The sequence below is a fragment of the Giardia intestinalis genome, chromosome 5 (genome assembly GCF_000002435.2).
Source record: "Giardia intestinalis strain WB C6 chromosome 5, whole genome shotgun sequence".
Taxonomy (NCBI): domain Eukaryota; phylum Fornicata; order Diplomonadida; family Hexamitidae; genus Giardia; species Giardia duodenalis.
In genome coordinates, this window is record NC_051860.1 from 2,395,941 (window position 1) to 2,420,017 (window position 24,077).

The 24,077-nt window shown below is 48.6% G+C and overlaps 13 protein-coding genes and 1 non-coding gene across 14 annotated transcripts; 7 read left to right on the forward strand and 7 right to left on the reverse strand.

Moving 5' to 3' along the window:
- Positions 1-25: 25 nt before the first annotated feature.
- GL50803_0011677 (uncharacterized protein) lies at positions 26-715 on the forward strand (the record flags this gene model as incomplete). Its single annotated transcript, XM_001708788.1, has 1 exon — positions 26-715. The coding sequence occupies one exon, from the start codon at positions 26-28 to the stop codon at positions 713-715; it is 690 nt and encodes a 229-aa protein (XP_001708840.1).
- Positions 716-883: 168 nt separating this feature from the next.
- GL50803_0015469 (Vacuolar protein sorting 4c) lies at positions 884-2,593 on the forward strand (the record flags this gene model as incomplete). The annotated part of the gene is made up of 1 exon (XM_001708787.1): positions 884-2,593. The coding sequence occupies one exon, from the start codon at positions 884-886 to the stop codon at positions 2,591-2,593; it is 1,710 nt and encodes a 569-aa protein (XP_001708839.1).
- Positions 2,594-2,663: 70 nt separating this feature from the next.
- On the reverse strand, positions 2,664-6,428 carry GL50803_0040390 (Ankyrin repeat protein 1; the record flags this gene model as incomplete). Its single annotated transcript, XM_001708786.1, has 1 exon — positions 2,664-6,428. The coding sequence occupies one exon, from the start codon at positions 6,426-6,428 to the stop codon at positions 2,664-2,666; it is 3,765 nt and encodes a 1,254-aa protein (XP_001708838.1).
- A 61-nt stretch (positions 6,429-6,489) lies between these two features.
- On the reverse strand, positions 6,490-7,380 carry GL50803_0011683 (Alpha-3 giardin; the record flags this gene model as incomplete). The annotated part of the gene is made up of 1 exon (XM_001708785.1): positions 6,490-7,380. One exon carries the CDS (start codon positions 7,378-7,380, stop codon positions 6,490-6,492), a length of 891 nt encoding a protein of 296 aa, XP_001708837.1.
- Positions 7,381-7,564: 184 nt separating this feature from the next.
- GL50803_0011684 (Leucine-rich repeat protein) lies at positions 7,565-10,021 on the forward strand (the record flags this gene model as incomplete). Its single annotated transcript, XM_001708783.1, has 1 exon — positions 7,565-10,021. The coding sequence occupies one exon, from the start codon at positions 7,565-7,567 to the stop codon at positions 10,019-10,021; it is 2,457 nt and encodes an 818-aa protein (XP_001708835.1).
- A 65-nt stretch (positions 10,022-10,086) lies between these two features.
- GL50803_0015472 (Vacuolar protein sorting 46a) lies at positions 10,087-10,647 on the forward strand (the record flags this gene model as incomplete). The annotated part of the gene is made up of 1 exon (XM_001708781.1): positions 10,087-10,647. One exon carries the CDS (start codon positions 10,087-10,089, stop codon positions 10,645-10,647), a length of 561 nt encoding a protein of 186 aa, XP_001708833.1.
- A 9-nt stretch (positions 10,648-10,656) lies between these two features.
- On the reverse strand, positions 10,657-10,729 carry GL50803_00t0011. Its single transcript has one exon. It is a non-coding gene; the product is annotated as a tRNA-Arg (tRNA).
- A 51-nt stretch (positions 10,730-10,780) lies between these two features.
- GL50803_0015473 (uncharacterized protein) lies at positions 10,781-14,062 on the reverse strand (the record flags this gene model as incomplete). The annotated part of the gene is made up of 1 exon (XM_001708779.1): positions 10,781-14,062. The coding sequence occupies one exon, from the start codon at positions 14,060-14,062 to the stop codon at positions 10,781-10,783; it is 3,282 nt and encodes a 1,093-aa protein (XP_001708831.1).
- Positions 14,061-14,516, forward strand: GL50803_0015474 (uncharacterized protein; the record flags this gene model as incomplete). Its single annotated transcript, XM_001708778.1, has 1 exon — positions 14,061-14,516. The coding sequence occupies one exon, from the start codon at positions 14,061-14,063 to the stop codon at positions 14,514-14,516; it is 456 nt and encodes a 151-aa protein (XP_001708830.1).
- Positions 14,517-14,528: 12 nt separating this feature from the next.
- Positions 14,529-15,101, reverse strand: GL50803_0011690 (High cysteine membrane protein; the record flags this gene model as incomplete). Its single annotated transcript, XM_001708777.1, has 1 exon — positions 14,529-15,101. One exon carries the CDS (start codon positions 15,099-15,101, stop codon positions 14,529-14,531), a length of 573 nt encoding a protein of 190 aa, XP_001708829.1.
- A 100-nt stretch (positions 15,102-15,201) lies between these two features.
- Positions 15,202-18,417, forward strand: GL50803_0011692 (High cysteine membrane protein; the record flags this gene model as incomplete). The annotated part of the gene is made up of 1 exon (XM_001708776.1): positions 15,202-18,417. One exon carries the CDS (start codon positions 15,202-15,204, stop codon positions 18,415-18,417), a length of 3,216 nt encoding a protein of 1,071 aa, XP_001708828.1.
- GL50803_0015475 (High cysteine membrane protein Group 2) lies at positions 18,338-20,044 on the reverse strand (the record flags this gene model as incomplete). The annotated part of the gene is made up of 1 exon (XM_001708775.1): positions 18,338-20,044. The coding sequence occupies one exon, from the start codon at positions 20,042-20,044 to the stop codon at positions 18,338-18,340; it is 1,707 nt and encodes a 568-aa protein (XP_001708827.1).
- Positions 20,045-20,205: 161 nt separating this feature from the next.
- GL50803_0015476 (Ankyrin repeat protein 1) lies at positions 20,206-23,232 on the reverse strand (the record flags this gene model as incomplete). The annotated part of the gene is made up of 1 exon (XM_001708772.1): positions 20,206-23,232. One exon carries the CDS (start codon positions 23,230-23,232, stop codon positions 20,206-20,208), a length of 3,027 nt encoding a protein of 1,008 aa, XP_001708824.1.
- A 35-nt stretch (positions 23,233-23,267) lies between these two features.
- Positions 23,268-24,053, forward strand: GL50803_0015477 (Copine I; the record flags this gene model as incomplete). Its single annotated transcript, XM_001708771.1, has 1 exon — positions 23,268-24,053. The coding sequence occupies one exon, from the start codon at positions 23,268-23,270 to the stop codon at positions 24,051-24,053; it is 786 nt and encodes a 261-aa protein (XP_001708823.1).
- Between the last annotated feature and the right edge of the window lie 24 nt (positions 24,054-24,077).

Genomic DNA, 24,077 nt, shown 5'->3' on the forward strand with positions numbered 1-24,077 from the left:
CAGTGATTGTGTTTAAGTTTCTGCAATGCGTTCATATCTCGGCTTGCGTGTTCTCGCAGGAGATTCTCTCAGCTCTACTGAAGATATCTTACAGGCCGTTACAGCGTCGGTTGGGTGCGAGTCCGACGATATTGATCTATTTGTGCTAGAAGAGGTTTCGGGCGCAAATTCCGATGACCTGGTTCTAAATGATGAACTGTACTGCGTGGTTCCGATCGACAGCGAGTTCTACACGGTCGAGGGCGTAGCACAAAGATTAGCTCAAGCCCACAGTGCTGCCCAGGAGTCGGACCCTGTTAGCTCCTTCGTAGTGTCTCACATCAGCCCGTCTATTGAAGACATGCCGTCATTAACAAGTCAACTAGAGTCCAGCGCACAGGTAGATGAGATGCGCAACGCGATGACCTTGCTGTCACTCTGCGAACGGTACAACTCTAAGGCAGAGAACATGAAGGTTATGGCTGACATAGTCATCAGCCAACTCATCAACATGCAGCTGCACGTGGAGGCAGGGGTCCTCTCCGTGCGAGCTGCTTTCAAAGCTGCAGATGTCTCCATGTGCCTTAACAAGCTAGACACAGAGGCTCCGTTTTCTGCGGCAAAAAGGGTAGAAAATCAGAGTCGACTCGCTAGGTTGATTGACTCTGAGCGAGGAGAGTATAGGGACCTTATGTCTCGTTTGGAGGTCTACAGAAAGAGGCTGCTATCTATCTGAATTTTGTCAAAAAGCTGATTGTAATTACTAACTAAAGCTATCTACACCAAGTGTCCACCGTTCACAGGTTACTTATTTTATTCAGGCATTGATAGTCTACTGTGCCACTTTGTAAACAAGTTGATAGACAAGCTTTCCAATTAAAATAAAAATCCCTGCCACCACCCTATGTGCTCGCGGCTCAACCCATGCGAGCGGCTGCATAGTACACTATCGGAGCGAGTCTTGTCCAAGAAAATCTTCGGAAGAACTGGTCTGATCCCAGACATGCGTGCCTTCACTGCGAGCTCCGCCGACACCACTCTCAATGAGCAGCAATATTCTTACGCGACCCTTTTAGCAAGCGTTACCGAGCTTGAATATCGCACATTTGTGAAAGATCTTATCGCCACTATGGATCCTCTACCAGTTATCAAGCGGTCTGGCCCTGTGAACCTTCACCGCCCATCAGGCTCTCTAATTGGTGGCCACGTAGCCGACTTGGTTTCTGCAATCCATGCTTCCACTCAGCAAGTAGCCTCTGAGACCACTTTGCATAGTGTAGATAGTGTTCAAAAGGTCTCTGGGATTCCCTCTAGATCAGAGCATCACAAAAACGTCGATGAGCCCTCCCTGAAGTTAGTATCTGCATCTTCCCTTTTGCCCCCAATGCATTTTCTCAATGCCTGCCCTTCTTCTTCGAGTACCGAGCTCCTCGGAGGTGTTGACGAAGCGCCTTCCTCAGTGCGAAAGACCAAGGATAGTGATAAGCGCGGTAAACCCCAGTCGGCCTCTAGTAACTTGGCAAAGCAGCTCATCGACGAGGGGATACTTGTGGACCTCAACATAGATATATACAATAGTCAAAAGCTCATAGGCATGAAGTCTGCTCTTGTTGAATTGGAAACCTCCATTCTGGTACCTGTTAACCATCCGCACCTCTACACAAAGGGTTTATCTCTCAATCGTGGAATCCTTCTCTATGGACCGCCTGGCAGCGGAAAAACATTTCTGTGCAAGTGTGTAGCTGCTGCAGCAGGTGTCTCGTTCTTCATTGTGACTGCATCTCACATCATGTCGAAGTGGCAGGGTGAGTCAGAGAAGCTTGTCAGCTCGCTTTTTCAGCTGGCTCGTGAAAAGGCCCCGTCCATCATCCTTATAGACGAGATTGATGGACTTCTGTCCCAGCGTTCGGGTGACGACAGCGATGGAATACGGCGTGTTAAGAATCAATTCCTGCAATGCTTTGATGAGACAAAGCACTACAACAATGAACAGATTCTCCAATTTTCATCCGACTCTGGTGCCTCTCAAGAACTTATGGGGCCAAGCTCACCTGCGCGTTCCACCTCCGTTGAAAGGCTTAAGTTTGTCATTGTGCTAGGCGCAACAAACTTTCCAGAGGCAATAGACCAAGCAGCATTCAGGCGGTTTGATAAGCGAATCTTCATCTCTCTTCCTGATACCAATGATCGCGAGCAGTTTCTTTTGCGTAACCTCCCTAAGCACCTTATTGAAGAAGAGCCTGACTTACCACGGCATATAGCTGATAGGACGCACAACTTTTCTAATGCCGACTTGGAGCTTCTATGTGAGGGAGTCAAAAATTGTGCCACGCGGAAGCTTGTAGAGGCCGAGTACTTTATAAAGAATGCGAAGAACGAGTGGGTTATCTGTGAGCATGGTGACACGATTTTAGAAACGGACACGCCGGAAAACAAGGCCCTTCGTCCCCTCCTCTTCAAGGGGAAGCTTTCTCAACTCCCGAAGGGTAGGTGCAACTTGCCGAAGATCACCCTCAAAGACGCTCTCGATGTTCTTCGCAATACATTTCCCTCAGTCACAGAAGCAGATATGAAGAAGTACCACGATTTTGCCCAGCAGTTTAAGCACTCATAGAGCCATTATCCAGAACAATCAAAGGTATTCTCCAAATGCGGCCATAGACAATTTACAAGAGACCTTGGGCTCATACCAGTCCTGTTTCTGATGCCCGAACAGATGATCCGCGACGAGATGCCTGGCTGCTCAGCTGTTCCAGTGATGTGATAACCTCTTCCTTAACCTTCTTTGCATTTACGAGCTCCTGGTGTATTACACTAAGCTCCCGGTACTCTGTATCTAGTTTATCCAACCGCTCCATCAACTTGGCATTCTTTTCGGTGAACTCAGTAATATCGTTCTGATAGCAATCTAGCTTCTCCATGAGCTTCAGCGCATCAGTACTCAGATCCTGCTCATGATGTGTTGATCCCAGAGAGGCGCGCTCCTCGGGATTGTCCACAGACGCACGGACACAATCCACGATAGACACATGAAGGTTGTGGAGCGTTTCATCGACCTTCTCGGGGCTATTAACGGATAAGTCACTGATAGAATGGGTGCTGTGGTACATATCCCTTGTTGTATAATTGATGGACAGGTCGTCTCTCCATGTAGTAATGCCCGAGCTTGGTCGTCCGCCACCCTTGCGTGATGCTGTTCCATCTAACCTAGTACCACTCTTGGCGCCAGTGGTTGCGCTCTGAGATCTCTTTGGGCTCTGGGCTGTGCCGCCAGCGAACGGGGCAGGAGTCCCAAAGGCACTAGTCGGGGCACGCAGAGGATGTGCGTTAGTTCTAGAACCGATTTCTGCGCTCATGACCTTCCGCTTGTTGGCAGACATTACGTTCAATCTGTCTCCGAAAAAGCGCGTGTTTATGTTCGTTCGATAATCAAATGGACTGAATGGGTTTGGAGTACTTTTGATGTTTCGTTGTTGATTGGTTGGCCCCATAAGCTCTTGCGGCACGTCTCGCTGCTCAAGGAACTCGTGCGACTCATTCAGTTTTGAATCTGATATGCCCAGCATGCTTTGAATGGCCTGTGTTGTTGGTGCGCCATGCTGGCCGAATGCGAGTGTGGAGTTATCGGAGATATAGCTTGCAGAAGCGGTGGACATCATGTCTTTTCGTTCCAAGCTCATCTCTGTCAGGCCCAAGCGAGATGTAACAAACTTCGGGCTAACAATAGTCGACGCTTTGTCTAGCGTTATTTGCAACGCCATGATCTCATTCTCCTTGGCTTGGACGATGTCTAGAAGGTCATCGTTGATAGACTCCACCTTTTCTAAACGCCTTTCTGCGATCCGCGAATTCGCCCGTAGCTTCTTAGTTTCAATCTTCAACTCTGTAACCTTCTGACGCAGTGTTTCTACCGTGTCATCTTCGGTTAAGCTTATTTCTCCTTGCGGAGAGTCTATTCTGTTTTGTGTAAACGCTTCAGTGTCCAAATCGTTTTCTTTCGTCAGATCAACAACGTCCTTCTGATACATCTTTAGCTGAGCTTCCAGCTCCTCAATTCTTTCTTCATAGACCATTCTTTCGTCCCTTTCAAGTGCACCAGTGGTGCAATTGCTCTGTCTATAAGAAAGCAATGAAGTCTCATGAGGCTCTGAAAGTCTATCCGTGCAGAGTCCGAAGTCACGTGTTTGTGGGCAGGACGTCTCAGACCGTTGGAGAGCGTCTCGATCCTGTTCAGAAGGCTTTGAGTCTGCACTGCTCTGTAGGTGGCGTACGCTCTCCGGCTCCTGGTCCTGACACATATCCATAGGGTCGGCTTCGGAAAGGGTAGGGGAGGACATTTCTGTGGCCTCGTTATTTTGGGTCTTTCCAATCTGCGAAGACATCAGGGATTGCTCTGCTATTTTCTGATGGAGTAGATGCTCAAGCCGTGCAACTTCTTCTGCCAATGCCTCCTTCTGTGACTCGAGTTCCAAAATGCGGCGTTCCTGGCTCATTCTAGTCGTAGGTGGCAGTGCCGGCGGTGCCATGAGCGACGTAGGAGGGACATGTTCGGACAAATCATGACAAACAATGTCTATGTCCGACAGGGATGTACTGCCACTATCTTGGCAGAAGTCAGCAGGGTATACATCTGTCAATTTCTCCGACGGTGTTCCAGCTGTCAATGATAACTTGTTTGTTAATTCGAGTATTTGTTTCTGATACGCAAGGTTTTCAGCAGTCAAACGCTCCAGCTCCTTGTCCTTTTGCTCCATGTCCACGAGAAGCTTGTTGGTTTGCTCAGCGTCGACAGGGTTTGACTCTGTGGACTGCTCCATAGGAGCATCAGGTCCTGTGGTCATCGATTTATCCGTAGAGCTACGCCGCCCACTTGCAACAGACATAGCCTTTGGCATGTTGACAGAAAGTATACTGTTTCTGGCGTCATAAAGCACCTCGCCCTCTGATGGGTCGTTGCCAGTATCCGCTGGTTTGCTAAATAAAGAGCTCTTGCGAGGCCCGGGGCTTACCGACTGTGTATCTGCCAGAGAAACCATAGAGTCGGCTCCTGAGCCATCATGTCCCTTGTTCATTCGGGCCTTGAGTGCTTGATTTTCAGCGGCCAGTTCCATATTGGACTGAACAAGCGCAACCATCTTCATCTCCAACGAGTCCATTCTGTCTGTAACAGTGGAGGCTAACTGCAAACGCTGCTGGGCGTCGATGTGGGCAGAGCTTCTAGAAAGTTGAGATGACCGAACGGACATGGACTGGCGTAAACTGTTAACCTCTCTGAACGTGTTTGCGTATGCTTGCATGAGGCTTGAGCGCGAATCCATGGACATACTTCTTCTGGTGGACAAGTCTTCCAACGCGAGATGTTCATTGTCCGACTCGGTAGCTCTGCCGAGAAGGCTAGTTCGGATTATAGACACTTCATTGGGCTTACCGTGCAACACTGCCTTGATTGTCTGGACATTTGGAGCAGGCGTAATGCTTGACGTCTTCGAGGACTCAGGTTGAGGATCATCTTTCTCCCGCCCCCCAAGGTTGGACCCTGCTCGGTGCGGTGGCATACTGGAAATATGACCAAGGGATGACCCACTTTTTGGCTTTTTGGCGGAGAGGGATGCATAGGGCGGTGGCTCAACTGACGAACTGTATTGCTGTGATGCAGAAGACCTAACGTCTGAACGTGAATCCCGGGATGTGGAAACCTTGCTAGTGTCTCCAGAACCTGTAGTCGTAGTCGGGTGTGTGTTGGATGTGTGGGTAATGGATGTGTGTGCTTGACTGCTCCTTTGGACGGAAGGCTGGGGTGACATAGAGCTGTGAATCGTGGTGTTGGTTAAGTTGCTGAAAACTACAGACTGCCGCTCCATGGATCCAAGAGACCTCCGAACGCCCGAAAGAAACGTGCCTTCCAACGGTGCGAGAAAATTAGCAATCTCCTGAAAATCCAGCTCAAGTGCAAGGACATAGGCGGTCTTTCCAGCGAGATCGGTGTAGCCTGTTTCTCGAAGACTCAGTTGCTTGACGGCGTCAAATCGGCGATTGAGGACAGCGTGCATCATTGCGGTCCGACCATCCACGTCTGCGCGACACTTCTGATACGGAAGAAGACTAATAATTGCATCGATAGAGCCCTCCATTGCTGCTATCATTAGGGCGCTACGGCTGTTTTCAGTTGCTATGTTCATCTCATAAGGCGCCAGCTTCTGACAGATGTCCGCCGAGTTAATACTAGCTGCTATCATCAGCGCAGTGTACCCACTTGAGTTGCGCAATGAATGCTCGAACGAGGCAAGCAAGTGCACCATCTCTGTGTCCTTTGCGCGGACTGCTCGCATGAGCCCCGTTTCTCCCCGTTCGTCGACGGACTTCTGGTAGGTAGCGATGTTGGCGCGGACCGCTGAGTAGTTGCGCGTTCCAATGGCCTGGAACCATTCCTCCGCGCTGCTGAAGAGCATCCACTGATTTGCTAATATAATAAAACTAAAACGCCTTTCATTTACCTCTAGAGAAGGAGACCTACACTCTCCAAAGGACCTTGAGAACCTCTTCAACCGCATCCTTAAAGGCGTTGACGATATCCTTGCCCATATCACCAAACTCTGAATAGTAGTTCTTTGCGTTGAGACACTTGTCGCAGAGGAGCGGGCTCAGGCGCGTCATCCTAGCGATGTCGCCCTTCTTATCGGCTGTGCATGCATGGTGGATAAGGAACGCGGCTCCGTTGTTCATACCAATGTTACGATAGTGGGCTGTGTGGAGCGCCCAGTAGAGCGGCCCCGAGGTTAGAGCTGCAAAAGCCTGGATCATAGTCATCCCAGCAACCTTCTCGAACTGGGTGGCGATAGCCTTGTACTCGCTCTCTACGGTGGTGGACATGATGTCAAAGACGGTCTGCTCATCCTTCTTCGAAAAAGCCTCCTTGAGCTTAAGGGCATCGCCATTGATGTTGTTCCTCGGAGCACGGTCAAACTTGATCCAAGTGGTATAGAATGCACGGTAGCTAGTCGTGGACTTCAGGGCCTTTTCAAGCTCCTCAGGAAGATTCTTACGGAACTGTTGAGTGAATGCAACGACGGTATTGTTCCAGTCTTCGCGATCACACATGATCAACAGGTCAAGGAGGGCCCTGTGGTCGACAGAGCCCTTCAGGGCCTTGGAGAGATGCTTGGCACGCAGGACAGGAAGCTCATCCCAACAGTTCGAGACGATGGTGGCAGCATCCCCACCCTTGAGCATCTTGTTGATGTGGTCGTCCGGCTCTATGGAGTAGGTGCTGCGATACTGCGCTCTGACCTTCTCTCTGTCCGAGGCACTGTACTTACACGCAACCTCTGCGATGGCACGCGCAGACTTCTGCAAGATAGCGGCATTCAGGTCCGCTACGACCTTGGTGACAGTGTCAGACATTTTTATTTATTGTTGCCCAGTCAGATGATTTTCGTTGAAGAAGCCACGGTCCGCTTGAATCTTCTTGAACAGGTGTACACATCAGATACTTTAATTTCATGCAAACCTGGCTCCGAGCAAAGGTTTTTTCAACAGCTGTTCTGCCTATAAAAGGTATAAAATTCACCATAAATCGTTCAAATAAATGTTACAACTCGTGACCACTCTAATTCTTCTACTCCTTAGTCTAGCCGATCCTTCCTCGGACGCGCTTTGTCTGACAACTCTTGTTGCAAATACAAATGGAACAGATACGTGGTTTAATAGGACGGATTGGAGCACCAGCATAGATGCTCAGACCATGTGTATGCTTCCGGGGGTCGTCTGTGACGCGTCTGGCCAGGTTAGACAGCTCCACCTCCCTGGAAACGGCATCATAGCCCCCGATTTCAAGCACTCTCTTCCACCGTGCATTGGAAGCATGGACGGACTAGAGTACTTGAATCTCACCGGAAATGCGCTCAAGGGCCAAATAGCTGACCTTCCTGCGCGTATAAAAGTAGTCGACTTGACCAGGAACAGTTTCACTAAGCTTCCCTCCAACATATGCAATTTGGCTAACACCCTCGAGATATTCCTTGTGGCAAATAACCCACTGACAGACGGAGTAATCCCTGAGTGTACCATGAGCATCCCATCTATAGACTTTGGCCGCACCCAGCTTTCCTTTCCGGCTGGGAAGAGCTCCCTGACAATCGGTGCTGACACAAAGTGCTTTGGTCTTGCTGATATTTCTGCTCCTGGTGTTTCTCTTGTGCTTCCAACCGAGACTGCAAATCGGCTCACTTATTTGGACCTGTCGAACATGGGCCTGTCAGGCACACTTACCACTGACAATTTTAAGGCTCTACTCATGGGGACTGACGTTATGCTAGGATACAATCAACTTGAAGGAGAACTGGATCTAAAGGCAGTGTCAGAGGGCATACAGACTCAGGGATATTCGAAGATAAGGCTGTTGGATTTATCCAACAACAACTTCAAGGGCCTCATGGAAGGGGTGCAAGAGCTAGAGTCTCTTCTTCCTAAGTTCGGCCCCGATATCTCTGTAATTGATATCTCCAACAATGCACTCGTTGGTATTGCACCCAAACTTAATGAGATTGCCAACTTTCGTGAGAGATTTCCGCATTTGATAGGCATCAGAGCTAGCGGAAATAACTTTTTCTGTACCAAGGGTGTCTATGGAGTACAGGAGTCCAAGATGTCAGCTCCTGATGGTAGTAGCGATTGTACTCTGCTATTAACTACGGGAGCCACCGTTAAGGAAGTGATAATTCCGGCAGACTATTCTGACCCCGAGAATCCTATCGAGGAACAGCGCTACTATGAAGTCAGCCTCGTGCTGCGGTCAGGGTCTGCCACCAAGCCCTTGGACATCTCCAAGTTTGGAAGCACAGACTTCAGCTTTGGAATATACGATAGCGACCCCCAGACATCTGTTATGATCATCGAGGGAGTTGGGTTGCAGGCTGACGTCTCAGACCCGGTGGTCTTTACAACCTCAGGCCGAACTACAACGGACGAAGCCTATGCAGCAATCAAGAAGTACGTTAACCTCATTGACGATCAAGGGAGCATCCCACCGAGCGTGATTACAGCGTTTTGGAAGACGCACGCGTTAGAGACCCACTTCGCGCTGAGTGGACCTGAGGTTCCTGCTGAGCATGAAGTGTACAGGACAAAGAATAGCTCGGATACCTTTTTGGGGACGATCTACTTGACAGGCAGCGGGGAAAGCGAGGAGCTCCACGAAGTTATAACACAGATTCTAACGCCGATGTTTGCCAAGTTCCCGAAGGTGCGCCGTTACTTTTCTGTCTCCTTCACGAGCACAGTCGAGCCGTATCAGTACAATACGTTAAAAGGTTATTCTCTCGTTTCCCCTGCGTCGGCTCTTGCCGACACATATATCGGGTGCTTCTCGTACTATACAGACTATAATCTCACAAGGCTTAATGACCTTATGGAGTGCATGCATCCAAACGGCAGATTTGACCAATTGCCGTACATCCTCGAAACGTGTACGGAACAGCTCCTAGTCGGAAGATACGGCCTTTCTACAGCAAAGCTCAATGCCTTTAATCGCTGCTATCATGAGACCCGCGGAGTTTACCAGTCTCGCCTTGACATTTATAACAATGATGTCAAGACGCGTGGCGTGGGCAGCACCACGGTCATGCGTCTAGGTGAGGACGTCTTCTGTGTTCCTCGTAACTCTTATTGTCAGTTCACCTACGACACTACCAATTTGACTGAAACCGCATACCAGTTTGTTTGGTCCGCCTGTGACCAGCTGCGCAGTCAGCTGGGAGAGGCATCAACGCTTGGTTGTCCCAAGTATGGCGAATATGAGCCAGAGACCCCGCCGGAGCCGAACCCAGACCCTGAGCCTAGCCCCGATCCAGATCCCAGTCCAGAGCCGGACCCAAGTACCAACGAGTCGTCCATCAACGTTGGCATGACCACTGGAATTATCGCCGGTGGTGTCCTAGTGGCTGTTTTGATCGTGGTTATTCCTATAATAGTCTCAAAGCGTAGGAGGCCCAGAGCCTCTACGGAGTCCGAGGCTGCGCCATTGACTGGACACGACTATGCCTAGAAAATTACTTCAAAGGGTAAATAATCAAAGGATTCGATATTTCGTACTGATTGTCCGGCAAAAAAATGGGGAAGATAGATCTTACCGACCAGGCCATTGAGCTCAAGATAGCAGGTAAACAGATGGAATCTCAGGCGCGTCGCCTCGAGACTGATGTTAAGAATCTCCGCTTGGAGCTGCAAAGGGTGATTGCATCTAACAATCGCGAACTCGCCAACACAAAGGCAAACCTCCTGGTTGCGAAGCAGAACCAGATAAACCAGCTTTATAAGCTCGCCGGTCAGATGGAGATCATTGCCACCCAGCTGGAGATAGGCGGCTTGATGATGGAGAATGCGAAGGAAATCAAAGGATTGAATAAAAATGTGAAGAAGGCTCTGAACACAATGGACACAAAAGCGCTTGCGAAGATCATGGACGAGTTTGCGAAGAGCGACAAGAACCTCTCCATGAACACCGCCTTCATGGGCCAGATGATGGGTGAGCAGACGAGCGCCACCATGGACTCCCAGGTCGCCGCCAAGCTGATCGCAGAGGTCGCACTGGAGCAAAAGCTCACGCTCCCCTCCTCGTTTGCAGACCTTGTGGAGCCCGCCGAGGCCCAGGTGGCCCAGAGCGTCGAGTAAACGGACAAAGGCCCACGACGGGACTCGAACCCGCGACCTATAGCTTAGAAGGCTACCACTCTATCCACTGAGCTACGCGGGCACACTCGCGCGCAAGAACGTAAAAGCGCATTGGATAGCCCTTCGAAGATTGCTAGTTTACCTGCCGGAGGAGGCTCGCCAGGATCTCCTCGTCTGTGATCGCCGCATACGTCGTGATCGGGTTTTCGAGGACCGTCCGGAGCGCCGTGTAGATGTCGCGCAACGAGGAGCGGCGCCCCCGCGGCAGAAACGAGAGGATGTCCTGCTCTTGGGGGCTATCGCTCTGGAGGATCCCCACAACATCGACCGGCCCCGTGATCATCTCGATCCCCTCGCGGATGCGCCTCGTCAGGAGCGTGTCGTCGAAGAGGCCGGGCTGATAGGCGGTGTTCGCAGGGTGCTCCTCCTCGATATCAGAAATCTCCTGTATGTAGTCTGTCCCGGTGAGGAATGTGTTAGCACCAGTGAAAGACGGGCCTGGAAACGGAACGCCCTCCTTGGAGTTCTCCGGCTCGGCAACAAAGACGTCCGTTGCATATCGCGGAGGCGCAGACTGTGCACGTAGAATATCGACACGCTTCCCATCATTAGCCGATTGGATACTGTGTGCCGCAACAAACCTTTCATGCTCCACTATCTGGGCGCTCTTGATTGCCCCATCAAATGGCTCTGTATCACTGGGGTCGCTGATATCACTAACATCATCAATCAGCGAAAGGCGCTGAGGGTAAAGACTGGCAGGCGCACTCTTGTTGAGCACTCCACAAATTGATGTACGAACAAAGCTGGTGACGAGCTCTGCAGCTAGCGTCTCATCGGTCAGGTCCATGTCTTGCACCACACCTCCTTTTGAAATGGCTTTATCGTGGATTGAGTATGGAGCGGGGAACGAGGCATCAAAGGTCCCGCGGTCTTCGCTCTGCAAATGAAGCTTGTATACCATTAGAGGAGACTCCTCCCCGCTGTGTATATCTATACTTGGCTTTGGTACTGTGCTACGTTTAGGGGTATGCATGTTATCCTGCGCAAAAGTTGAGTCGGAGCTGAGGTTGTCTGAAATATTTCCTGCCGTAATCGAAGAAGCCCTCTTTCCATACAGCATGGGATAGGTATGTGATTGAGTACCGACTGGCGACTTGACCGACGCAAGAGCCCTCATGATGATACTGTTGTCTGCATATTTCTCTCTAGCTGCCACAAGATACTCGTCCACTGCTGTCTGCCCGGTGCCTAAGACTAAATTGCGGCGGGTGCTATCTGGCCGTTTGTAAAGCGGTGACCTTGGGGGAGACTTCGTATTCGGCAATGGGCTCTTAGAAAACTTCTGGGTTCCATTAGGAACGGCCGAGAAAGGCACCGGGGTAAGGCCGAGTCTAGTGGGGTCTCCCGTAATATCGCTGCTGGCTGACGGTGCAGAAAGGCCCAAGGTTGGCGCAGCTACGATACTAGCAGCCGGTGCTCCAATCCCTCCCAGTATGGCAGCAATTGAGAGGGAGGACTTGCTTGCTCTAGAGGCTCGAGTTTTATTGCTCAGCCCACTATCCCTGCCCGTTGAGATAGAGCCATGTGAGCTACGACTCTGCTGAGAGTTGGTCTTTGCAGAGCCGGGGATATGCATTGTGTCGGCTGTCGTTATCAAGTAGGAGGAAAGCGGCTTTGCTGCTGAAATAACGGACTTTGATGCTGGACCTGTCCCCGTAGACTTAAAATCAGCGCCAAAAGACACGGAAGAAGATTGATCAGCTTCGTCCGACACAAGCTTGAGCTTCTCCATTGCAGTGTTAATAGTGTCTAGCACAGATTCAGTAATTGTCGTCTTCTGATTAAACTTATCCAAATCAGTGTATTCTAAGCCTTCTAGGTCGTTGGTGAGCTGTCGCAACGAAGAGGCGACATCGGTGACGCCAGAGGCAGAATCACAGCGAAGCTTTGATACACCTGGGATCTTAGGAAGCGACGTATCAATCTTGATGGGAGCCGATTCACCAGAGCGGAGTGCGTGTCTAATGCCGGAACTCTGAAACAGGGAAATCTCGATGGTTCTAAATGTGGTTTCCGGCTGAAAATAAGGATTGCGTGACTCGCTGATAAGATTCCCGTCGAAATCTAACCAGAGAAAATGGACCGGACCCTCTTTGGTAGAAACGGTGCCAATACTATTGTGTGCTCGAATAATGCTAAGATTCTTACTTGGTGCATGCAAAGCATACGACCTTAGGTGGTCTACACAACCTATGCCAGGGTTATCGGACAAATCAAGCTCAACTATAGTTGAAAGTTCCAAGAGAGAACTGAGGAATGAGTGGTGCACGTTGCATCCCCGAACAGAGAGTCTCTCAAGATTAGGAAACGCCTTGGCAATTGCAGAGAAGAAACTCGAATTTATAGGAATTCCGTCCATTACCAGGGTCGTGGTACTAGTAACAACAGGTATGTTAGCATGTCCTGAAGGAACAAATTGGTCTGTGACCCCTAGAAGAGGAAAAATGTATCCATTATTTGTATAGGGCGGTATATTACGTACTGGACGCTCTAGCTTTAGATATTCGTCCACTGTGAGCCGTGCTTCCTCGACATTGGTTGTGGGAACCTGAAGAGAATTGTTGGAAAGAATAACCGTTTGAAGCAAGGGGAACTTAGACAATAGAGCACATAACGTATAGAAGTTCTCGATAAGATTGTTGGACAGATCTAGCACCCGGAGGGTTCTGAAAAGGTGTGCTTTTTCCAGCTTCTCTGGCGTTTGGCTGAGGAGGCCGTGAAGTTCGAGGCTCCGTTCTATCACATCATCTGTGACAAGGTTTGAGGATAATCGAAGAATGGTACAATTGAACTTTATAAAGTGATGAATCCCGAGCCTATTATCGCTAGCATCCACCTCGACAAGATTTGGCATGAGTGTCCGCATGTCAGGAAAGCCAGAGACGGCCCCGTAATTTCCCTTAGCAACGTTTAAGTGTGTTTGGACACGCAGATAGTTCTTCAAAACTTCCTTTTTCTTGACTCTAAGATCGTCTGCAGATGAAGCCACGTTTCCCAGTTGTTTGGAGAGGGCGAGGCTGTCAAATATAGACTGAGGTGTGATAGTATTCGGGGCTTGCATTTGCTTGACTGTTGAAGAGCTGCACTTCTTGGACGACTTCTCCAGACCTAGTGTACTTTTCTGGGAGGCGTTACTTATTTGCGAAGATGAAGTATGTGCACGTTCCTGAGATTGGATGTCGAGATCGTGTGTCCCGATACTAAAAACCTCTTTCATGCGCGGTGCAGGTCTACGCCTTGGATCAAGAAGCTGCTTTCCAAGTGGTGGCACGTCTGGGCGGTGCTGAGACTTGGTTGTTGCATTGGAGTTAAACGGGACCATATGAGCTTTTATTTTTTGCTCTGAAATCATGGGAACTGGTGCGAAGCAGAAAGACGCATCAAAAGCGACGCCATCGGGGCACAAGGAGCGGCCCAACAAGTCTGACAAGCGTAAGAACTCTTTCAAGGCGTCCCATGCAAAGCGGCTGGAAGATGCAATAGCCTGGATGTATCACTGGCACACAGACAGAAGCACCTGGACCTTCGACAAGAAGCAGCAGACGTTGCTTGTGCAGGCATGGATGGACTCAGAGCGCATGCCCAAGGACACCTTTGCCGTCTTCTGCCTTTTTGCCGCGGGAAGTGAGGCGGAAGCCTTCAAGCGCCGCTTGTTGCAGGAGGCAGAAGTCATGCTCACTCGCTACAGAAACAACAAGGAAAACGAAAATCTCCGGAGGCAAGCAAAGAGGGCAGTCAAATTGAAGGCCGCCCTCAGCAGCGGGAAGAATGATCCTGAGGCCCAGCTCCTGGCGGACGAGGTATAGTAAATGAGACGCTTATACCATCTTATGTCGTGCTACGTATCGTACTGGCAGTCTACGCTGCCGGTGCTTGATCTTTGAGCCTCCGGCAAAGATTAATATGAGGCTTGAGAAGAGGGCTAGCACAAGTACAACAAGTGATATCACTAAAGTCTTACGAATGGTGGCGAGGTTGCTTTTTAGTTGCCGCCTTTCAAAACAATACAGGCTATCTCCGTCGCGTGCGCAATGGACACATCCAGGTATTCCAGCAACCACTCCGTGACTTGTTGAGCAAGGAATGCACAAGCCTGATGCCTCCGTAAACGCCGGGTAGTAGCCCTGAGCACATACGGTGCAACCATTTGGCTCTGCTGATCCGGTGCATGTCTCGCACGATGAATGGCATAGGGTACAGAGCCCCTTATCGAGGAAGTAGCCCTCGGGGCATATAATGGGCGGTTCAGAAGCGCGATTCCAAACACAGGCGTTGAGCCTCTGGTTAACAATGTATCCGCGCGGACATCTGACGCACTGGCCGTCCTCTTCCTCAATGCACTGAACCTCATAGCTCAAAGCTACGCTCCAAATCAGTGCCAGAACAAGCATCTTTTATTTACTAGTGTGTGATCCATGTGAACCATACTGACCTCGTGGCGAGTTCTAAATACTAAATGCGGTGTACTAGAGAAGGACAATTAAAAATGGAATGAGGTTATTATTGCTTCTTGGCTTAATTATTCAGGGCACCACTGGCGTTATATGTACAGATGAGATTCTAATATATGACCATGAGGACTTTGCCTTGATACAAAGCTGTCCCAATTCTAAGTTCCTACTGATGAATGATATTGCCGTTGTGGGCCCCATGCCCATAATTCCCATCTTCAAGGGCACCTTTGACGGCCAGGGGTTCTCTGTTGGTGGTATTGTCGTTTCAGAGTTATATGATAAAGCAGCTCTTTTTGACACATTTTCAGGGTCAATGCGCAACGTTACCCTCTCAACCATGGTAAGTGTCGTTAATTCAGAAGCTAAATTCATCTCTGGGTTTGCAATAGAGCTTGCAGATGCGTACTTTTATGACGTGAACATCACTACTACTATTACCGTTAAGGATTGCATAGCAGGAACTGTTATTGGTGGACTTCTCTCTTCCACATCCGAAACAGCACCGGGGCTTGTGGTCGCCTCATCTATTACAGTCATGAACTGTGAATGTGTGGTTGGAGGCGCCATTGGCCAATTAGATAGCAACTATACCACCCTGCTTCCCTCTTACTGGTCTTCTCCCATCACTGTATACTCCACCATACAGTTGTACAATTCTTCTAGTACCGTTGGTGGCTATATTGGGATTTCTGAAAAAAACATTCACTCCCTTGTCCTCAGGGCCTCAATTGAGGTCTTAGGGAATAGCAGTCACAACTGTGTGATTGGTGGGGTTGTTGGAGACATTAGAGGGGCGGTTATTCACTCTAATATAACGTTGCTTAAGATGTACGTCAGTGGGTGTGCAAATAATGAAAAGTCTGTTATCGGTGGAATAGGCCCCTCTCTGGTGTGCTCCTTCCCCAATTGCACCATAGTCGAGGATATTAAGCTGTACATAAACCTCTTCTACACAGATGGTCTCTCAAATGCTTGTATTGGGGGTTGCTTTGGACTAGTAGACCAAGTGTCTCTTTCTTACCTCCATCTGCGCTTCTCACACGTAGAGGTAGAGTCGCGTTTTGGAGGCATTGCATCCACTATCAACTGCACGAACATTGACCAGGCTGCAATCTCAATTGATTACATTACATGGGTTGACTCGACAACGGATCCATTTTTAATAGGAGGATTTGGGGCTCTCGTAGACAACTACACAACCATAGAAAATTCACTGGTTACAGTGGGTGAGGTGAACCTCAACTATACATCCATTAATCCTAGTTACTTTGGTGGGTTCGTGGCAAATGCTTCAAAGCTCCTCATTTCAAATTCTTACGCAATGATTTTTCTTGCCGTCCTTAATACCTCCCAAGTTGTCGGAGCCAACTCTTCGTTTGGCATTATGCTTGGGCGGATCACTTGTAACACTGACGAACAAATACGAATCATTTCATCCTTTGTTGCAGCTGACACAATTCTTGCAAATGGGCATGGTTCGGAGCTCTTTAATATCGGAGGATTTGCAGGACACCTTCTAAATCCTACCACCAACGGGCAGTGCTTTGTGTTGGCGAATTCGTGGTCATCTATTAAGTTTCGCATCAATGAGATCAGGAGAGGCTCTGGGTCGCCTTTTGCTGTAGGGGCACTGATAGGTAACCCGGGAGACTCTTCGTTTCTCATCACAGATGTCTATGTCAAGGCTTACTTTGACGTGGTTAACATTCAGCAATATAAATATAATAATAACAACAATGATGGAAAGTACAACGCAATAGGAATATTAACAGGGTTCTATAGCGAAAGTGCCGCCACACCTACCAAGAAGCAGATGCAGATCTACAGAGTTATATGCCAAGTAGATGTTCTGTTTGAAGAAAACTTTGCAAGAAACATATACTATGTGCCCAGTGAGCCTGTTTGTCTTCTCTGCAGTGATATCTTCATTACTAATACCTCTAGCCACTTCTATGGATACGGATCAAAGGGAACATACTTGGCCGACCCACTAGAGATGCAGCAGCGCGACTTCTACACCAACTTCCTGTTTGGTGAGGACCAGATTTGGCAGTACAACCTCGACTTATACCCCTACCACACCTCCCTTCCGTTCCTCTTCCACCACCTTTCTGATTTCAGTTCCGATAGTACGAGTATTAGGTTCATCACGCCAATCTGTAATCATCATCTCTGCTGGAACTATACTCATGTGTGGAATGGGCAGCGCTCAATGACTGTTCTGAATCTTCAATACCTGAGCAACCAATGCTATATTGAGAACTGCATCCTTTGTTCTCCCAGTAGCTCATACGTGTGTATGAAGTGTGCCAGCGGGTACATTTCAAATGCGAGCGGTGACACCTGCCTAGAGTGTCACAGTAGCTGCATGAAGTGCAGCATCCCTGACCTGTCAAATCAATGCATAAGCTGTGCTGTCTATGGAGAGGTCTTCTTTAATGAACGGTGCATTCCCAATCCCTATACCTGCAATCTGCCATATTGTCTTCTCTGCAGCTTTACCAGTGCACGGAGCTGCGCTGTGTGTGTTCCTGGTAAAGGGGTCCAGGAGGAGAACGGCTACTGCACAATCTGTAAAAGTGATTGCTATACATGCTCGTTATCTCAAAAGTGCTCTAGCTGTAGTAACTACACAAGGGAGGCTTTACAGGGATTCTGTGAGTATAGTGACACAGGGTGCTACAACACGTGCAAGTTCTGCAAAAGCGACAATCTTGAAATGTGCTTAAAGTGCAGCAATAACAGCTACACGTTAGATGAATATGGAAACTGCCAGAAACAGCCAATTCCGTTTTGTATGGTCTATAATTGTGCAATATGCAGCTCAGCAGATAACTTTATTTGTAATGTATGCAAAAACGGATACTACTTGACCAAGAATAGACTGTGCAAAGCCTGCGAGGAACACTGCGCTGTGTGCTCTTCATACAGCGTCTGCCTCGAGTGCATGAATCCAAAGACCAGGCCCATAGCGGGGATATGTAACTACTCAACTAACTGTAGCATTAGTGGCTGTTCTGTCTGCACACTAGGCGTTGAATCCAGTTGCTTGACGTGCGATACTGGTTACGTTCTAACCGATAACACCTGCCAGCAGCTGGTAAATAACCATCTAAGACAGGTCACAGTCGCACGAATGACAGCAGCAATCTTGGCGATGATAGCTATTACCATCAACATCGCTTATCCTTTGATACGCTATCGCAAGTACTTGAGGGACGAGACTGCTCCTTTGCAACCAGAACCTTCTTAAAGCAGGTAGATAGGAAAGCCAGAAGCATCAATCCAGAGAAGAGGACAAACATCATCCACATGTAGAGCCAGAGTTCTGTTTTCTCCTGTGCTACGAGTACACACGAAGAGTTTCCATGACTATCTATGTTTAGCTGATAACCGTCTAGACATGTCTGGCACTGCACGCTACTCTCCTCTTTAAAGAAGTAGACACAGTTTGGGATCGTCAGCTCACAAGTATTGTGGGTATTATTCAGGTAGTAGGTGATTGCGCAGCTTGTGCAAACTATTTCCTGTGTGCTAAGAGCTCCGCTTGCCGGGACACACGTTCGACAATTTGGTACAACCCTCGAGCAGGCAACGCACTCTCCATTCTTCAGGTAATATCCAACTATGCACTCTGTGCACTCTATGTCACTATCCCTTGAGATAGTGCACTTTGTGCAGCCAAGGAGATATGCTCTGCAAAAGACACATGTGCGATTGACCAGGACATACCCATCCATGCAAGCACTACAAGAGTCGATGTGATACTGTTTGCATCTCTTGGGATTACTTTGCAGCTTTTCACATTTATTGTTCTTCGCGAGATAGTATCCATTTTTACAGGCAAAGCACGTAATGGTCCCGTCATTTAAAGAGCACTCTGCACACTTTTCTACCACTGTCGCACATAGCACGCATGTTGCACCAGTACCAGGGTTAATTAAATAGAAGCCGGAAATGCACTCTGTGCAATATGGTTTAAGGCCATATACACAGCTCTTGCAGCCTCCACTTATCGCCAAACAGCTCCTGCACTTGCCATCGACAAACGTCATCCCCGACTTGCAGACTGTGCAGGTGGGATTCGGGCTTGACACACACATTGTACAATAAGGATCTATCTCTGTGCAATTGCTGCAGCTATTCTTGGCAATCATTTGCAGTCCTTCGTTGCATGCAAGGCAAGTTACTTTATCCTTTGTCTCGAAGGCGCATACCGTACAATTTGGTATGACGTTATGACAAAATTCACATACGTCTGTTGTGGATACTGCAGCCGTTTTCTCAATAAGCCCATACCCAAACCTACATTTGATGCAGCGCGGTTCGGAGCCTTCCATTTTACACTCTTCGCAATCAGGAAATATGTCCTCACAGAATACACAGCTGCCATCGTGGATCACTACATAATTGTCAATACACTTGTTGCAGTTGTAGACCAGCTGCGCTTTTGAGAAGGAGCATTCCAGGCAATTTGGGATCTGAATACGACAGTTGATGCACTTTGATCCATCGAGCCTGCCTACTGCATAACTATACTCGCAGGTATTACACACTATAGTCTGGTCTTTCAGCTGTATGCAAGAGTCGCAATTATTGATATATTCTTCGCACAGGGAACATCCACCCGCAAAGTCAAGAAACGACCTATATGCGCATTCGGTGCATTCTACTGTAAACGAGTCTCTGTAGTAAAAGCAAGGCAAGAGCCCCGGGCCAGGGGTCTTTGAGCAAACGTCTGGGTCTGTTGGGAAGCTTAAACACGTACACTTAGTACAGTTCACAACAAAGTCCTCGCACTTAGCAGGAAGGCAGTCGTAGACATCCCTTGTGTCCCCGCCGGTTGCCAGGAGGAGTTCTCGCTGTGGAGGCAGGCCCATCACAGAAAATGAAAAGGACTTCCATGAGGCACTGTCCTCTATTTACTCGCCAGAGTAGAAAATCCTGAATAAGTATTGATACAGTTCTACGTCTTTTGAACACTGAGTTGTGTTTCATCTTAACTAAAGTACTGGCCGTCTGTGGAGCAAGTTGGTGGAGATCAAGGTAGGAACTTTGGGAGTGATGTGGTGCTAATGGCTGTCAATGCAGATCCTAGATGCATTCGAAGAGGAGCAGATTCCGACGAGTACTGCTCCCGGTAGGGTATACCTGCGTGGGGGGCGGGCTGCTTCACTGTTGTGATAATGTATTCAAGGAGATCTGCAAAATCAAAGTCCTTGAACCGAATGTAGTATTCGATAACATCAAATCCTCCAGCGTCCTTACAAAGTCCTTCTACCTGGGCTAGTAGCGCAGATGCTTCTCGTTGACGATATTCAGCCGCATAGTGGATTGCACACTTCCCCCTATTATCGCAAATGCCTGCTTCTAGGGGGGACAACAGCCGAATAATGCTTAGATGGCCGAACCGAGCGGCAGCCATGAGCGCTGTTCTGCCATTTCTATCTTGGAGTCTTGCCTCTGTGTTCATCAACATCTTTACCAAGGCAAGGTTGTTATTTGCAACAGAGAACATGAGTGCGCTGGCTCCGTTGAATTCAAAGCCTGAGAACCAGACCGTTGCGCTGCAGCGCGCCCCAGCTTCCTTTTGCATAAGCATAAGGGCTCCTTCAACGTTTTCTCTGTCGCATGCAAACATCAGCGCAGTCATTTTAAGGACATCTGTACTTCCTGCCTGTGAGAAGAACTTCCTCATACGTGGAATGTCATAAGTGGATGCAGCACTCATCAGCGTCGTGACCTCTTTTTCTTTATCGGCGTAAAATTCAGGGGCTGTGCATGGCATCTGCTCTGGAAGGGAGTCCTTAAGAGTTTCTAAGTACTGCACAACATCCCAATGCTCGTTCTGCAAGGCACGCAGGTATGCCGAGTCATTTGCCTTTGTCACGACACCAGCTTCGTGGACACACGCTTTGCAGAGCTCCAGGTTCCCTGCGGCGGCGGCAAAGATAAACCTTGTATAACCGTCTGCAGTTGTCTCTATTTTTGAAGATGCTGAATGCGTTCTATTGAGGATAGCCTCGTGGTCGAAGAGTACTTCCCTGATGATGTCTGTTGCGTTATCTTTCTTGATAGCGTCACTCTCTTGGGAAAATATGGTTGCTGCAAGCTGCTTAGAGCCAAGAAGCATACAAACCTTGGTGAAGTAGAGAGCTCCTTTGCCAGGGTAAAAAGGAACAAGCGCTGTGATGATCTCAGACGCCTTTGTTAGACAGGCCTGGACCACAATGGTGTCCCAGTACTTCTCTATTATCGGACGACTGTGCCTAGCAATATACGATATTGTGTCCCCAGAGACATAATTCTGAATAGCCATTGACAACGCATTAACCTTGGAAGGATCCTTGTTAATTATTAGGAGATTAGATTGGTAGGGCACAAGAGCCTTAATTATGCTATCATTCCTTAGCAGGGTTGCAGCCATTATCTCTGTTGTGCAGTACGAGTTCGTACAGTATGATATCTCCGTTGGAGTAGACTTCTCATCCAGTGGTAGCTTTCGTACCAGCCGTTTTACCAAGTGAAAATTGTCTGTTATAATCGCATACCGAAGTGAAGCCTGCCTCACCTTGTCGCTGTCAGAATAAAGAAGCTCCAGCTGGTCAACCACTTTGGCCAGCGGTACAACTCTGTACATCTCTCTGATGGAGCTGACATGTCTCAGCATGCTGATTGCGTTGTGAAGCTCTTGGCTATACCTATCTGTATGAGGTTCACGCGAGACTTGGGATTGAGTTCGCTGCATACCAAAGTTGTATTCCGTGTCCACCATGCTGAGATCACCCACCCCAATCATAGACTCCATCTGAATCGAAAGCGACGGGGTCTCGTTGGCTGTTCCGTTCGAACCGGTCACCGAGGTATTTGGATTTTCTTGTTGCTCCTGGTCTACCAAAATATGTCTGGGCAGGGATGGATGCACAGGGTTGCTATTCTTAGTAAAGTTAGCAATGCTCACAGTAGCCCTTGGGCCATCTTTTGAGGTCACCAACTCAGGAAACGATTCGTCGTTGGGGATGGTAAAGGATGGACATGTCATGGACAGAAAACTATGTTCTACCTTGTCGCTCTTCTCGTAGTCTTCTTCTCTACCTTTATGGATAGGCCTGGTATCGCAAGAGTTTTTCTTCGACTCAGTAGCTTCGCTGGGCTGGCACTTGTGCTTGGTGCGTGCATAATTGCTTACCTGACTTAGGCTGATACTAGACAAGAAGTCACTAGTATTGATGGACAACATGCTGCCCATGTCTGTGTTGCTGCGCTGATGTCGTTTGTTGAATACGGTACTCAGCACACGGTTCATTTGGACCGGAGTCATGAGGCTTGGGGGTAGACCCATTGGCGTGTGTGCCGTGCTCTGTAGCTCCGTGAGAGTCGTCATGATGGTGTGCACTTTCTCCAGCAACCGCCTCATGATGTCATCTCTCATGAAAGCACTGGAGTCCTCCTCTGTGTCATCGTGAAGAAGAGAGTCCAAAGAAATAGACTCTCGTAGAAGCATGCTCATGATGTCTATCTTTATACAACCACGGGTATCCTCCATGTGCGGTAAAGAAGACACATAGTAGATGTTGTTCATGGAGAGATGAGTACAGACTACCTCGGCAATCTGGAGACTTATGGAAAGAAGGTAGGTACAGAAAAGCAGGAGCTGCCCAAATATGGCCCAAAGCTCCTCTTCGTAAAGATAAAGATTATTCTGCGCAGCTACGAACACATGTTCGCTAAGATATATGCCTTTGTAGTTCGGAACTATAAATATAATTTCCCGCTTCTTCAAGGAAAGCTTATAGCGCAAAATGGTCATCAATGTGAAGTGATCCAGCTTTGAAAGGTACTGGGCACATTTTAAAAGGAGATCTTCCTCGTACTTGGAACTGGCGTTATAAATGAAGACGTGCTGAAGCAGATTGAAGGAGTTGGACGGGGTACACTTAAATGAATACACGTCCTTCGGCCTTCTGACTTGCTTAAGAAAGGGCCTGAGGCCTGTTCTCAGCCCAGGCTTCGCCGTGCTAGGGTGAAGCACAACATGCTTAAGCTCAGTCGGCACACACGTGGCCATCAACAAACTTTCTTTCTAAAATAAAGGTGTACGCCATGGCATTCAAGTCATGTGTCAATAGAGGAGGGTTCAAGCAGATTAAAGAAGTATACAGGAGCTTTCCAGAGTTGACTCTCGCTCTCCGTGAAGCCAGCATGGAAAGCTCGCAGATCATCTTGGCATTCGACTTTTCAAAATCCAATGAATGGTCTGGGGAAAAGACGTATCGGCGTAGTTTGCACGACATTACTCAAGAAACCCCTTATGAGAAGGTGTGCAGGCTTCTTATCCCGGTAATAACGTCATTCGACTCGGACAGCATCATCCCTGCTATCCGGTTTGGCTGTAGCGTATCAAAAGATCAGATAGTTTGCCCTCTGAACCCTTACTCCAAGTCCCCGGAGTGCCAGGGCTTTGCGGAGGTTCTGCACAACTATCGCGAGGCTGTCAGGATGGTGAAGCTTTCGGGCCCGACGTCTCTCAGCCCCGTGGTTCGGTACGCGATTAACATCGTGAAGAAAACCCGGGAATATCACATTCTGATCATCCTTACTGACGGCGACCCCGTGTCCAGCGTGGCAGATGCAGATGCAATCGCTGAGGCATCCAACTACCCCCTCTCCATAGTTGCTGTTGGGCTAGGTGACGGCCCATTCAAGATTCTCCAGTCCTTCGACACACAGTATTACAACAGACGCTTCGATAACTTCCACTTTGTCAATTTCACCGAGTTGGAGACTAAGTTTATAAACAGCAACAGACCCGACCTGCTTTTGGCAACAGAGCTCTTTGTAGAGATTCCAAAGCAGTACAGAATAATAAGAAAACTTGGCTTGCTCTGAGTACGAACACAGCGCTAGTTACAT